General features: G+C 43.1%; 1 protein-coding gene across 1 annotated transcript in view; it reads left to right on the top strand.

Moving 5' to 3' along the window:
• LOC125453423 (short transient receptor potential channel 6-like) overlaps positions 1 to 16,122 on the top strand; it is a 128,317-nt gene that overhangs the window by 40,188 nt on the left and 72,007 nt on the right. Inside the window, exon 2 of the mRNA XM_048533002.1 lies at positions 7,977 to 8,742. Within this exon, the coding sequence (XP_048388959.1) occupies positions 7,977 to 8,742 (766 nt within the window). The remainder of the gene's footprint in view (positions 1 to 7,976; positions 8,743 to 16,122) is intronic.

Here is a 16,122-nt window from a genome sequence, read left to right as displayed (position 1 = left end):
GAGGACCGAAGGCCCTGTTCCTGAGCTGTAATTTTCTTTAGGGAAATAGTAGGAACTGCCGATGCTGGAGAATCTGAGATAACACGGTGTGAAGCAGGATGAACACAGCAGGCCAAGCAGCATCTCCATTAACAGAGCAAGAAACAGTTTCTAATGGCTGAGAACAGTTACACAAAAGCAACCAAACCCCTCCTTCCCCTCCTCCCCAACTTCCTGAAGTGCTCTGCTATGGTACTCTATAAATCTCATTCAAACACAAAGGTGCACTAAATGGACTACGTCTGCATACGCCTAATATGAAAAGACTAGCTAAATCACTAAATAATCATCTAGTTTCAGTTAATTCTTGATTAAGTTAATAATTCACTGGAACACTTCAAAAATCCTCCTAAAGCTGACAACAGTGGAATTTAAACTGTAGTTTTCAGTTTAATGCCAACTACAAACTGAATTAGGTCTGTACAAAATAAAATAGAAATATTTTCTGACTGACCATTATGTACACTCAGTTTTCAGTTAAACAGGATTTTCCAGCTGAATTTATCAGCCCCTACCACAAAAAGCTTAACCCAAATCACTATATTGAGGATCCAGGTTACTAGTTCATCAGAATGCACCACACTGTCCATAGAATGTCCTCATTGACAGAGCTGTGTTGTTCCCAGGTTCCAGTGGTAAGTTGCCCATTTTCCCAGGAAAGCTCCACTGCTCTAGTAATTCTTCTTTACCCCTTAGCCATACTTGCATGGATCTCTCGGATTTCATAGATCGTTGTGGGATTATCTCTCATTAAGCAGAACATCTCACTCATTGGTACATACTGATCTGACTTGTTTTGTATACCTTAATGTGGAACTCCAGTGACTCCAGTGTGACTAATAAATTATTTCCAAAGTGCTTTTTCTCTCTGATCACATTAATAACCATCGTAGTGATTGTAATGAGGTAAGCCAGCCAGACATCATAGAATATGAGTTCCCCGATTGGGCCAGATTAGTAGCCCCATTAGGGAGCCCCAGTTGACAGGTAAAAAGGGGAGCGCTATTTTTCCTTGGTGGTGAAAATATCGAATAAAATTATTTTTTGTCTTTTTACAGAATCCTGCACTTACACACACGCACAACATGAATGTTGTGGGAAAAATAAGGGCTACTGCTGTAAGGCAATAGTGTAGGAATATTTAAAAAATATATGTAACCAGGACATTAGAATCTGCTTGGGAAAAAATAGGAAAAAAAAAGAAAAAACAGTGTTAGAGACACCGACACTGAGACCTGACTCTGAATGGGCAGTACCAAAGTGTAGGATTGTTCATGTATAACTAGACGGTGACTTGGTGATGGGATACCAGCTTCTCTGGAATTATTTCAGTGGCAACGTGAGTAAGACAGGACCCTGAAGAAACTCGCATATAACAGTCATCTTTTGAGTTGGTCTAAGTATTTCTTACATCATGCCTTTGTGTGGGAAGCTTGACTTGTTTGACCCTTCTAATGTGTACTGGGCCCAGGGTGTGGAAAGACTATGTTATTTTTACCAGGCAAGCAACATTGTGGCAAGTGAGAAGCAGCAAATAATTCTTCTGATTGCCTATAGAGCCACAGCTTTTTCTGTCATTAACAGCCTAACATTTCCTGAGGCACCAGATACTAAAACCTTTCAAGAATTGAATGACGTTGTCAAAGACAGGAGCTATGGTTAGTAAGTTTGTAGACAACACCGAAACTGGAGGTGCAGTGGACAGTGAAAAAGGTTACCTCAGAGGACAATGGGACCCTGATCAGCTGGGCCAATGGACCGAGGAATGGTACATGGATTTTAATTTAGTTAAATGTGAGGTGCTGCATTTTGGAAAGGCAGAACAATACAGAACTTATACATGCAATAATAATGTCCTGGAGAGTGTTACAGAACAAGGAGACCTTGGAGTGCAGCTCCATAATTCCTTGAAAGTAAATTTCCAGGTAGGCAGGATAGTGAAGGCAGCGTTTGGTGTGCCTGCCTTTGTTGGTCAGTGCATTGAGTGTAGGAGTTGGGAGGACATGTTGCGGCTGTACAAGACGTCTGTTCGTCCACCTTTGGAGGGACGGATGTAGGGACTATAATGAGGTCAGCCAGCTGAACCTCAGAGAACATGAGTTCCCTGATTGGGTCTGTTAATCTGGTCCAAACAGGGAGCCCTGGCTGACATAAAAAAAGGTGAGTGTCAGTGATGCTGACACTCTGGTTGCTCACTCTGAATGAGGCAATACTAAAAGTAAGGACTGTTCCTGTGGATAAAGGATGACTTGGTAGTGGAATACTGGCTTTCTGTGGAGTTATTTCAACTATTACTTTCACTCTTTTCCCTTGCTATTGACAACTTCACACCTTGGCCATGCAGTGTGTTAACTTGAATCTGCCTTCTTTATAATAGACATAATTTGATATAAGTCAGAGGGACCTTCTGTATTCTATTTTCCTAAAATTAAACAGACATTTTAAAGCAGAATACTGTTGTAAAATCTGCCATTCATAAAAATTGTAATTTAAAAATGATTAAGGTACTTTTACTTATGAAGTGTTGTGCCATGTAGTAGGTACCATTGAACAGTCCCTGCATTCACAGGTAACAAGATGGTATTGATTAACATATTCATGATTAATGCTGTCATACCTTCGGCTCTGTGACCTTTGGTATCTCTACTAGAATCCGTTACAGAATCATGTAAAATGACACAAATCAATTTGAAAATTATTTATTTTTGCTGCAGAAACTTCATCCTAATTAATTCAATACCAAAATGCAGCATAGTAATACCTTACTCTCTCAGAAGATTGATTCTACATTTTTTAGTTTGAGAACCTCATTCAATCATGATTGAATATGTGAATATGGAGCGAGGAGAAGTTGATAGTACTTTGATTCAAAGTATGGAATGTCCATATTTTACTTGAAGTGGAAGTGTATCACCGAAGGCAGCGTCAGTTGTAGAGCCACACATTTAACCCCTGTGCACTTTGTTGAGATCTAGGTGCAGAAAATTCATTTTTAAACTACTCAGTTATCAATAACTAAGTGCAATAAAAGGGGAATGATATTTGAAACAGTGACATTGACAGGTTGTTTTTCAGAATTGTTGCATGGGTGGATGTGTTTTTACGACTGTAACAGGTGGCTCATCTCTAAATGTGACCTGGTTACTAAGTACCCAGAATCCCACCGATCTTTGCTTTTGAAAGTGGTTGTGGGATATTGTTGGACTCAGTGACCATGAAAGCAGGACAGGACAGGTATGTCTGCAGTGGGATAGATCAGTGTTGAGGCAGGCTGTTTAGAATACCCAACTTGGAACTTTACAGCTTCATCTCAGTCACTTCAGAAGCTGCTCAGCCTTTCACCTTCCCCACATTGCACCTGCAACCATAGATCCTCATGCCAGTCCCAGGACTGAGTAGACTCTCTGAATCTCCTGTTTATATCTGTCAGCCAGGGGTCCCATGATTGGCCCAGGTTAACAGCCCCAATCAGGGAATGTATAGTCAATAAGATCCATGTGGTCCAGGAACCAGTCACTAAAGACAGTCAAACATTGAGACTATTAATGTTTTAAGAGCTATATGTGTTAGAACATAGAACATAGAACATTACAGCGCAGTACAGGCCCTTCGGCCCTTGATGTTGCGCCAACGTGTGAAACCAATCTGAAGCCCATCTAACCTACACAATTCCATTATCATCCATGTTTATCCAATGACCATTTAAATGCCCTTAAAGTTGGCGAGTCTAGTACTGCTGCAGGCAGGGCGTTCCACGCCCTTACTACTCTCTGAGTAAAGAACCTACATCTGATATCTGTCCTATATCTGTCACCCCTCAATTTAAAGCTTTGTCCCCTCATGCTAGCCATCTCCATCCGAAGAAAAAGGCTCTCACCGTCCACCCTATCTAATCCTCTGATCATCTTGCATGTCTCTATTAGGTCACCTCTTAACCTTCTTCTCACTAACGAAAACAACCTCAAGTCTCTCAGCCTTTCCTCATAAGACCTTCCCTCCATACCAGGCAACATCCTGGTAAATCTCCTCTGCACCCTTTCCAATGCTTCCACATCCTTCCTGTAATGCAGCAACCAGAACTGTACGCAATACTCCAAGTGCGGCCGCACCAGAGTTTTGTACAGCTGCAGCATAACCTCATGGCTCCGAAACTCAATCCCTCCACCAATAAAACCGAACACACCGTACGCCTTCTTAACAACCCTATCAACCTGCGTGGCAACTTTCAGGGATCTATGCACATGGGCACCGAGATCTCTCTGCTTGTCCACACTACCAAGAATCTTATCATTAGCCCAGTCCTCTGTATTCCTGTTACTCCTTCCAAAGTGAATCACCTCACACATTTCCGCATTAAACTCCATTTGCCACCTCTCAGCCCATCTCTGCAGCTTATCTATGTCCCTCTGCAGCCTGCAACATCCTTCCAAACTATCCACAACTCCACCGACTTTAGTATCAATGCAAATTTACTAACCCATCCTTCTACACCCTCATCCACGTCATTTATAAAAATGACAAACAGCAGTGGCCCCAAAACAGATCCTTGCATTACACCACTAGTAACTGAACTCCAGGATGAACATTTCCCATCAACCATCACCCTCTGTCTTCTTACAGATAGCCAATTTCTGATGCAAATGGCTAAATCACCCTCAATCCCACGACTCCATATTTTCTGCAATAGCCTACCATGGGGAACCTTATCAAATGCTTTACTGAAATCCATATACACCACATCAACCTCTTTACTCTCATCCACCTGTTTGGTCACCTTCTCAAAGAACTCAATAAGGTTTGTGAGGCACGACCTACCCTTCACAAAACCGTGTTGGCTATCGCTAATCAAATTATTCCTTTCTAGGTGATATAAATCCTATCTCTTATAATCCTCTCCAACACTTTACCCGTTAGAGCTGCTCTATAACAATCCCTGTATCACTGCATTCTGGAATGTCGAAAACAAAGGCCAGTTCTCACTTTGAGGGAGTAAGAAATGGAGGAGAGATTTGAAGAATCTCTAAAATAACGTATTGCTCCTAAACAAAAATGTGGCTTTCTGTTTTGGGGCATCAATGTATAAAACATGGTTCTCCGATAAACTTTTATTGGATAAAAATACAGCTTCTAAAATGTAATCATCTTAATCAACTAACATCTCTCAAAAATTGAACAGTCTATAGTTTAAGAGATATCACAGTGTGAAGCTGGATGAACACATCAGGCAAAGCAGCATCAGAGGAGCAGGAAGGCTGCTATTTCGGGCCTAGACCACCTTTCTGAAGAGTGTCTAGGCCCAAAACATCAGCTTTCCTGCTCCTCTGATGCTGCTTGGCCTGCTGTGTTCATCCTGCTCTACACCTTGTTGTCTCAGATTCTCCAGCATCTGCAGTTCCCACTGTCTCTGAATCAGTTTTAAGCCCACACTCTATCGTTTAGTGATGCATTTAACAAAATTACCATATATGGATGATACTAGCGTGGCAGTAACCCACAAGTAAACTTTTTATTTAAATTGTTTGTCCTCCATGTGCACAGTTCTTCATGCATCTGTTCTGATAACAAGCAGCGACTGATCTATGCCCGTATTTCTGGAAATGTACAAATGTATTGGATATGAGATTTTATAATGAGCCTATAATATCTTAAATTAGGTTTCAAATGGGACCAGGCTTGTTTGTGGTTAATTTTCACCCGTCCCCTTGGGGAAAGTGGGAGGGGTGGGAAATGAAGGTGGGATTTCCAGCAAAGTGGGTCAGTGAATATTTTTATCTCAGATCCTGTCCTCCTCTGTCCAGCTCAAGACTGAAAATTTCTGCCCACTGTGTCTTTTTGACCCTAGGATGAGCAACCAACAGTATTTGTATCATAACTGAAACCACCCATTTCCAACTCTGTAATATTGCCCAAATCTGCTGATATCATGCAATATTCAGTCCAAACACACAGGTCTTCATACAGCAGGTTTTTGGTAAAGTTGTATTAATCCGCATTGGTTCTCCTTTAACATTTGGCTTTAAGGTGAGTATGGATTTTAAACAAAAGATAAATTGCACTTAAATCTTCAGACCTGAATAAGGGTCACTTGGCTCAAAATGTTAACTGTGCTTCTCTCTCCACAGATGCTGCCAGACCTGCTGAGTTTCTCCAGCAATTTGTTTTCAGATTGCCAGTGTCTGCAGATCTTTGTTTTATTGCATTTAAATGATGACTTCATGTTCCAAAGTACTTTACAGCCAATGGGGCACTCTGGTTGCATTTTAAAGAATGACAGCCAATGAGAGAACTGCAACTTCCTAAGCAGCCAGATGAGAATGACCAGCCTTTCCACTTTTCAGTGATGTAGTGTGAACTGACACAGCCGGGAGAAACCCTCTGCTCCTCCTGAGAAACCAGATACAGCCTTTGTTTAATTTCTCATTAAAAGACCAATCAACCATGATTTCTGATTGTTTTTATCTTTGCCAAAAAATCTTTTTGTTTGTTATTGAGCATGAATATTTGAAGCATTTACTTTTTAAAAGATGAAAGGCCACCAACCTAAAGCTGATTGTCAGGAATCAGATTGAATCTCTCCTCCCCTTTACATCGTCATGTGCTCTGAGAACAATTGGCCAGATCAGCCAAATAGTGGGATATACACTGACAAAATCAAACAAAACTTAGAATGAAACTTGGCAGCATTTTAATTTATTCATTTCACTGAATTAATAATTAACTGTTGGTGCTAGCTTTTTGTGAGGCGTGTTCATGCAAAATTTAAAAAAAAACTGTAATTCAGCGTAATTTTCTACCGTACAACAAAGTGATTCCAAAATATTGCTTTTTTAACAAAGATAATAAATGGTTTGCAAGATATCTTTCTGCCTGGCAAGACAGTTTTAAGGAATGCTGTTGAATTTTTTTTATTGGAAGAATTTCCTTCCATGCTTTAGCACAAGTGGACCTCAGGCAGCTGATCGGGATGACCAATCACACACTAGTCCTAGTAAGACAGGTGCTCGTGGTGCAGTGGTAATGTCCCTATCTTTGAGCCAGGAGGCCCAAGTTCAGGTCCCACCTACTCCAGAGGTGCGTATTTGAATACAGAGTTTCAGGACAGGTTTTGGGACAAAGAAAACAGATGGTTTAGAGAATATCCAGTCCCCATGTGAGGTCCTGCCTGTTTCATGGGAAAGGACTCAGCAGCATCAGGCTAAATGGATTGCAGATGAAAACAGTTCTTTAGGGATGTTTGCAGCCATTGAAAATCTAATAGTATTGATTAGCTTTTCTGGCCTTTCAAACAGAAAAAAAGGAACTGATGGTGTTTTCTCCCTTCTCACGAGGCTGAGGCTGACTTTTCTGGCACACTCCTACTTAACCCCTTCCCCAAACAAATAAAGAGAACCCTTTCAGTTAGCGTCTGTGTCCCAACAACCAGCTCAGAAGGGGCAAAATAAGCAGAGTGTATGCCTGCCCATATTTCACTGATGTCATACCTGATTTTGATATTTTAGGTCTTGGTCTATGGTGGCCTCTCCAGGCATCTCCTCAAGCTATCCATTCTGCAGCTTTGTTGGTTTCTTTAGTAAATTAATGCAAAACTTTATTCTACATGAATTCAGAACTGGATCGAAATTAGATGATTTGTTATGCCTAATTTTCCTCATCTTCTGAAATTGTTCACAAAAATGCCAAATGAAAGCACTTTTTAACGTGGAAAACAGACTAAAGTTTGAATAAAAATAATGCAAAGTATTGAAGTTGTTCATTGCTAGTAGTTTTGACAAACTCTGTTAATGATCCAACAATCTCTTTCACCTCGTGTTTTTATGAAATGTTATGCAGAAATATGAGCTAATTGTAGAATTTCAACCTTTTTCATGAATTAGAAATGCTGAATGAACATGAAGCTAAATGTATTTCTGCTCTAAAATATATTCTCTTATATTTAGCAGTCCTTTTGGTGGGGATAGGCCACGAAGGCAAACTGTGCAGAAAGGACGGAGACAGGCATTCCGGGGACCAGCTTACATGTTTAATGACAGATCAACCAACCTAACTCCTGAAGAAGAAAGGTTTTTAGACGCAGCTGAATATGGCAATGTTCCGGTGGTCAGAAAGATGCTGGAGGAATCTGAATCTCTGAATGTGAATTGTGTTGATTACATGGGTCAGAATGCATTGCAGCTGTCTGTTGCTAATGAGCATTTGGAAGTCATAGAGCTTCTGCTGAAGATTGATAACTTGTCCCGTGTTGGAGATGGTTTATTATTGGCCATCAGTAAAGGCTATGTGCGAATAGTGGAAGCCATCTTGAATCACCATCTGTTTGCTACAACGCACCCACTAGCTCTGAGTCCAGAGCAAAAAAACCCAAAGTACAATGATTTTTATGCCTATGATGAAGATGGCACGAGGTTTTCCCATGATATTACTCCAATCATCCTGGCAGCTCACTGCCAGGAATATGAAATAGTTCACATCTTACTGAGAAGAGGAGCCAGGATTGACCGACCCCATAACTATTTTTGCAAATGCAAGGTGTGTACAGACAATCAGCTAAACGACTCTTTCAGCCACTCCAGATCTCGAATCAATGCCTACAGAGGCTTGGCAAGTCCTGCCTATTTGTCACTGTCCAGTGAGGACCCAGTACTTACTGCTCTTGAACTGAGTAATGAGCTTAATGTGCTAGCCAATATTGAGAAGGAATTTAAGGTAAGTTCTTGCTCCTGCTGCCTGTGTGGAATCTATAATGGATAGAACCTGTAATGTTACCTGAATCAGAATAAGCCAGTAATTCCAGAATGTACATCCATGTTTTCTGCATTTCGCAAGAGCCTATTCAGACTTCAGTGTAATTCAGTATTGTGGGGAGGTGATAGCCTAGTGGTTTTATCACTGGACTGTTAATCCAGAGACCCGGGTAACGTTCTGAGTTCCTGGGTTTGAATCTTGCCACGGCAGATTGTGGAATATGAATTCAATTTAGAAAAAAGTCTCTGGAATTAAGAGTCTAATAATGATCATTTAGTCCATTGTCACTCCAGACACCAGTCACCACAGTGTAATGTGGTTGACTCTTGACTGCCCTCTGGGCAATTAGGGATGAGCAGTAAATGTTGGCCATGCTAGTGATTCCTTCAACCTGTGAATGAGTAAAAACAAAATCTAGAAACTGCTTACATATGCCAACAATTGAGTTACATACACTTTATTCTTCTACTTGATACGTTAAGTTAATACATTTTAAAATAGTTAGGTTAGAATTGCAGTATTACAAAGTTTGACTTAATAACTTTGGCTAGCAGGATACTTTACCAATGCAATGTACACGAAATTGTCATCAGGTACATATGTGACAGAACATAACTTTGCGTCTTATGTAGTCTAATAGCTTTATATTTACAGGTTCTGAAACTGTGTATTCAAATAGACAATCATCCCACACATACATATCCATGAGGGAACGATATCTGCTGCTGGTACTCAGTCTGGATATAAACTTTGATGCACAGCAATGTGCTTGACTTTTAGATGACCTAGTACTACCACCTCCAGGTTAAGAGATGCGCTGACTGCATCTCATCAATGAATAATTTTAAAAGGAGTGATTTCAGTATTAGGCTTTGGGAGTAACAAGCAGAACTCTGCTTGCCCTGCTGGCTAGTAAATATCTGAACTGAATGGGCAAAAGAATTATTAAAGGAGACAGTTCCTGACAGCTGAAGGCTAATCTTAAACAGATTGTGGTGAAAATCCTCACAGATTGAGCTGTTCCATTTCCAACAGCAGCTGTTGGGTCAGTTCTTATTAGAAAAATGGACATGGGGAACTTGTGGGGAAAGTCGGTGCACTTAGTCAGTGTTGTGGGGGGTGATGGATCAGGGGCTGAAAGCTGTGGTAGTGGAAAGCAGGAAGGATCAAAGTCTTGATCTGGGGTTGGAGGTTGCAATCTAAACTTGTTGTGGTTGTGTGTGTTGAGATTCATGAGCAGGAGCTGACAGTGGCTTGCATCGTTTAAATTAGGGTCCGGTGAGACAGACATACTCTCCCTGATCCCACATTCAAGTTAGTTTTATTTTACAAACATACCTTTTTAATAGAGACATCATAAATTGCCTATAAGGCCTCTAGAAATTTACTACTCCTGCAGGACCTATAAAAAAAATCCAGGCCTGAAGTACAATGTTTCTTTGCTTTTGTTGCCTGCAGAATTTACATTGTGCCAACTCTGACTAATTTAATCAAATCACAGCAATCAGAGACCCAAATGCACTCTCAGATTGAGGTCATTTAAGGAGAATTTAAAATTGAAACATACACCCTGAAGTAACCAAAGGTGTGCCTGTTTCAAAATGGAGATGTCTTCATTGCCAACACATGGTAAAACTATTGACCACATTTTAAGACCATTGCAATCTTGGGACCAGAATGGAAAAGGAAAGACAATGAGCCTCTGCATTTTGTTAGAAATTAATTTTCCTAACAAGCTTACGTTTCAGAACCATGTGAGATTAGTTACTATGTGAATTTTGTGGCCTGAAACGTCAGCTTTTGTGCTCCTAAGATGCTGCTTGGCCTGCTGTGTTCATCCAGCTCCACACTTTGTTATTTATGAAAATAATGTATTTTTCTGAAGGGAGTGCATAATGAATTCTAATCGACTTGAATCATTTCTGAGGGAGTTTCTCATGATCCAATGCTACAGACTAGAAGGTAGTTGTTTTAACACAGCTTTTCAAGTTTAAGGAAATTAGATATGTCCACAGAATTCTTACCAATTTTTATAAATGCATCATAAAAAGCATCCTATCTGGATGCATCACAACTTCGTTTGGCAACTGCTCTTTCTAAGATTACAAGAAATTACAGAGAGTTGTGAACACAGCCCAGTCCATCATGAAAACCAGCCTTCTATCCATCAATTCCATCTACACTTCCCACTCCCTCGGGAAAGCAACCAACATAATCAAAGACCCCTCTCACCCCAGGTATACTCTCTTCCACCCTCTTCCATCTGGCAGAAAGCGCACATGTTTGAATACTTGTACTAAAAGATTCAAGAACAGCTTCTTCCCTGCTGTAATCAGATTTTGAACGGACCTCTCAATGTTAATGTAGATCTCTCTCTCTCTGCACCTTCTCAGTGGCTCTAACACAGCCTTCGGCTCTCTGTTCTGCTACTCTGATGCACTTTGTATGGTACAATCTGCCTGGGGAGCACACAAACAACACTTTTCACTGTTTCTCAGTCTATGTGACAAGAATAAATCAAACTCAATTTATTTATTGGATCACACTCCATTAAACTCCCGCTTAACTGATAATTAGCTTCCTATATTTAAACAGCCAATGCACCCCCAATTCACTTTTCAATATATCCATCAGTTGCTCCTTCGTTCCATTTGATTTCAGGCATTGCTCCAGAACTTAGATGATAAATTCCTTTTGATTTAGATCAAAAGTAAAATCAGATTATATAATATACATACAAATATATGTAGAAATAATAAAAAAACAAACTAAACAATCAACAAAATATTTTTTGTCCTTCGTAAGATCCACAACCTGAACTCTCAATTTTATTTGGCCTCATTAGATTGTAAATACCTAAAGTACTTTAAACTCACTTGTGCTTGCCACCAAACCCAGAACCTTCCCCATGATGTGCCCGTCACCATTAACCATGTGGCACCTTCGGAGCTCCCACGGTTTTCACAGATGACGTCACATCCGCTGTCCCCTGGTAACGCCACTTCCGGTGCAACTGACACCATCATCCCCGCTGCTGATGCTGCAACTGCCTCCGTTTCCGAGGCCAACACAAACATCGAGGACGCCACTTCCACCAACATTCCCAACTTGCCGGCCGACATCACTCTGCCCGCCACCGACGTTGCCCCGCCCACTGCATATGTCTCTCCGCCCACCACTGAGGTCGGTCCACCCACTGCCAACGTCGCCCCGCCTGCTGCCTATGTCTCTCCGCCCACCACCAAGGTCACTCCGCCTACCGACGACATCGCTCCACCTACCAACAACATCACTCTGCCCACCGCTGACATCGCCCTGTCCGCCGCCGATGTCTCTCCGCCCACCACTTTCACAGCCAACATCTCTAAAAGACAGAACAATAACACTGAGCCCTGCCGAGTATTCACCATCCCCCCAGACCTCCCCACTTACTGAGGACCAATGGTCAGTCCTCAGTAAGGGGCTCACCTTTGTTCTTTGTCCGCCTCCACCCACACATTGATGGATATAACTCTTGTCTAAATATTGAGCAGTTTTTCTGCTGCCTCCACCTCTTTAATCATGAAACTAACCCTCCCTCCACTGAACCCTTCTACCACCTCCAACACAAGTCCTCCTCCTGGACACCACCCCAAGGCCTCCTATCCTCCCTCGACCTCTTCATTTCTAATTGTCGTCGAGACATCGATAGCCTCAACCTCTCCACCCCTCTCACCCACTCCAACCTCTCCCCTGCAGAACGTGTATCCCTCCGCTCCAGTCCCAAACTCACCATCAAACTCTCAGACAAGGGAGGCACAGTTGTAGTATGGCGTACTGACCTCTACATTGCTGAGGCCAGACGCCAACTCTCCGACACCTCCTACAGCCCCCTGGATCATGACCCCACGACCGAGCACCAAACCATCATCTCCCAAACCATCCACAACCTCATCATCTCAGGTGACCTCCCACCCACAGCCTTTAACCTCATTGTTCCCCAACCCCGCACCACCTGCTTCTATTTCCTTCCCAAAATCCACAAACTCGCCTGCCCTGGTTGACCCATTGTCTCCGCCTGCTCCTGCCCCACCGAACTCATCTCCACCTATCTGGATTCCATTTTCTCCCCCTTGGTCCAGGAACTCCCTAGCTATGTCTGTGACACCACCCACGCCCTCCACCTCCTCCAGAACTTCCAATTCCCTGGTCCCCAACACCTCATTTTCACTATGGACCTCCAGTCCCTATACACCTACATTCCCCATGCAGATGGCCGAAAGGCCCTCCGCTTCTTCCTGTCCCGCAGGCCTGACCAGTCCCCCTCCACTGACACCCTCATACACCTCGCCAAACTTGTCCTCACCGTCAACAACTTCTTCTTTAATTCCTCCCACTTCCTACAGACAAAGAGGGTGGCCATGGGTACCTGCATGGGCCCAAGCTATGCTTGCCTCTTTGTAGGTTATGTGGAACAATCCCTCTTCCATACCTACACTGGCCCTAAACCCCACTTCTTTCTCTGTTACATTGATGACTACTTCGGCGCCACCTCGTGCTCCCATGAGGAGCTCGAACATTTCACCCACTTCACCAACACCTTCCACCCCAACCTCAAGTTCAGCTGGACCATCTCTAACACCTCTCTCTCCGTCCTGGACCTCTCTGTCTCCATCTCTGGCATCTACCTGGAAACCAATATCCATTTTAAGACTACCGACTCCCACAACTACCTAGGATACACTTTCTCTCACCCAGTTTCCTGTAAAAATGCCATCCCTTATTCCTAATTCCTTCACTTCTGCCACATCTGCTCCCGAGATGAGGCATTCCGCTCCCGTACATCCCAGATGTCCTTTTTATTTTCGAAAACCACAACTTCCCCTCCACAGTGATCAAAAATGCCCTCGACCGTGTTTCCCGCATTTCCCGCAACTTATCCCTCATACCCCGTCCCTGCAATAATAACCAAAAGAGAATCCCCCTCGTCCTCACGTACCACCCCACCAACATCCGGATCTAATGCACCATCCTCCGACACTTCCGCCATCTACAATCTGGCCCCACCACCAAAGACATTTTTCCCTCCCCACCCTTGTCTGCTTTCCAGAGGGACTACTCTCTCCATGACTCCCTTGTCTGCCCCACACTCCCCACCAAGCCCACCACCTCCGACATTTTCTCCTGCAACGACAGGAAGTGCTACACTTGCCCCCACACCTCCTCCCTCACCCACCTCCCAGGGCCCAAGATGACTTTCCACATCAGACAGATGTTCACCTGCACATCTGTCAATGTTATATACAGTATCCACTGTACCTGCTGTGGCCTCCTCTACTCCTTGGGAAACCAAGCGGAGGCTTGGGGACCGCTTTGCAGAGCACCTACGCTGTGTTTGCAGCAAACAACTGCACCTCCCAGTCACGAACCATTTCAATACATGCCCCCCCCCCCCACTCCTCAGATGACATGTCCATCCTGGGCCTCCTACAGTGCCACAATGAAGCCACCCGTAGGTTGCAGGAACAGCAACTCATATTCTGCTTGGGAACCCTGCAGCCCAAGGGTATCAATGTGGATTTCACAAGCTTCAAAATCTCCCCTCTCCCGAACACATGCCAAAACCAGCCCAGCTAGACCCTGCCTCCCTAACCATTCCTCCCACCTCAAATCACCCTCCCCATCCCCTACCCACTAACCTCATCCGCAACCCCCGACCTGTCTGTCCTTCCTGGACTGACCTATTCCCCCCAGCTCCTCACCTACACTCACCTTCACTGGCTCCAACCCCACCTCTTTGACCTGTCTGTCTCCTCTCACCCTATCTTCTCCTTTATCCATCTTCTATCCACCTCCCCATGTCTCCCAATTCATTTCAGAATCCTCTTCCCCTCCCCCATTTCTGAAGAAGGGCCCCGACCTGAAACGCCAAGCTTTCCTGCCCCTCTGATGCTGCTTGGCCTGCTGTGTTCATCCTGCTCATCCAGATTGTTATCTCAATCAACAAAATGACATTATTTTCTCTTTTTTTGCTCATTAAAGTTCCAGGTATCCTCTGCCAGCTGAGCATCTCCCTTGGCACCTTAGCATCTCCCAGTGATGGAAATTTCAAAACACAATGTTCCATTTTAAATTTTTCAATGTTTTGTTCTCCCCAGTAATACCTTCAGCTTTGGGATTTTTCCTGGCAGTACCCAAATGGCCTTTTTGGCTGCTGAGGCAATCTAATGGCCAATTACTCCAGTTAGGTTTTGGAAAGTTCTTCATCATTTTTTCATCAGACGGTGGGACTAACATTTCCAAAAGAAGACTGCAGACATTTGATCTATTCTCTGATTTCTAACCCAATTTTGAATTATATTTTAAGTCCATTTATTTTTCAAAGTCTTTGTCGCCCCTACATGCATCATAAAGATGCTTGAAAGCTGTCTCATGGTCACAGTAGGGTTTGTTTTTAATTCAAGACAGCCCAATTTTAATAAGGCTGGATTTACCGAGAAGTACCAAATTCTAGAATCAACATTTAGGCTACATACACATTTAGGCCACGTAAGACATGCCCATGTACACCACCGGAGATGAGGTGGAGAGCACCGAGTTCATTGGAATGACAATAACTGATGATCTGTCCTGGATTTCCCACATAGATGTGACAGTCGAGAAGGCACAACAAGGCCTCTTCTTCCTCAGGTGGCTCAGGAAATTTGGCATGTCCGTAAGGTCCCTCACCAACCTCTACAGATGTTTTCATTGAAAGCAAACTGTCCAGGTACATAACAACCTGGCATGGCAACAGCTCTGCCAGAACTGTAAGAAACTACAGAAGGTGGTGTGCACAGCCCAGAGCATCACAGGAACCAACCTTCCATCCATGGTCTCCATTGACACTTTTCATTGCCATGGAAAGACTGCCAACATTGTCAAAGACCCCCCCCCCAACCCCGAACATGTGCGCGTGCGCGTGCGCACGCATACACACACACACACACACACACGTAATACTGTCCTACACCCTCTTCCATCAGGCAGAAGATATAGAAATTTGAACATCAAAAATAGCTTTTTCTTGGTCATTACTAGACTGTTGAATGACTCTCTAACTTCAAATAATTTTGATCTTGGTAATTTTGATCTTGCTTTGCGTACCTCATGTGCAGTGTAACCTTGTTTGCCTTGCTTTATCTAAGCACTCGATGATCTCTATGACCTCGTTTGCTATGATCTGCGTGCACTACTAACAAACAAAGCTTTTCACTGCACTTAGGTACACATAATGACAATAAATCAAATGAAAAACAGTTTAATTTCCAGAGTGTCCCCACTGCATTTGGTGTCTCTTTTGGAGGATGAAGGAACATTCTA

This window comes from Stegostoma tigrinum, chromosome 6 (assembly GCF_030684315.1).
Source record: "Stegostoma tigrinum isolate sSteTig4 chromosome 6, sSteTig4.hap1, whole genome shotgun sequence".
Classification (NCBI taxonomy): domain Eukaryota; kingdom Metazoa; phylum Chordata; class Chondrichthyes; order Orectolobiformes; family Stegostomatidae; genus Stegostoma; species Stegostoma tigrinum.
The sequence above is the reverse complement of the archived record's forward strand: the minus strand, read 5'-3'. Positions and strand labels throughout refer to the sequence as shown.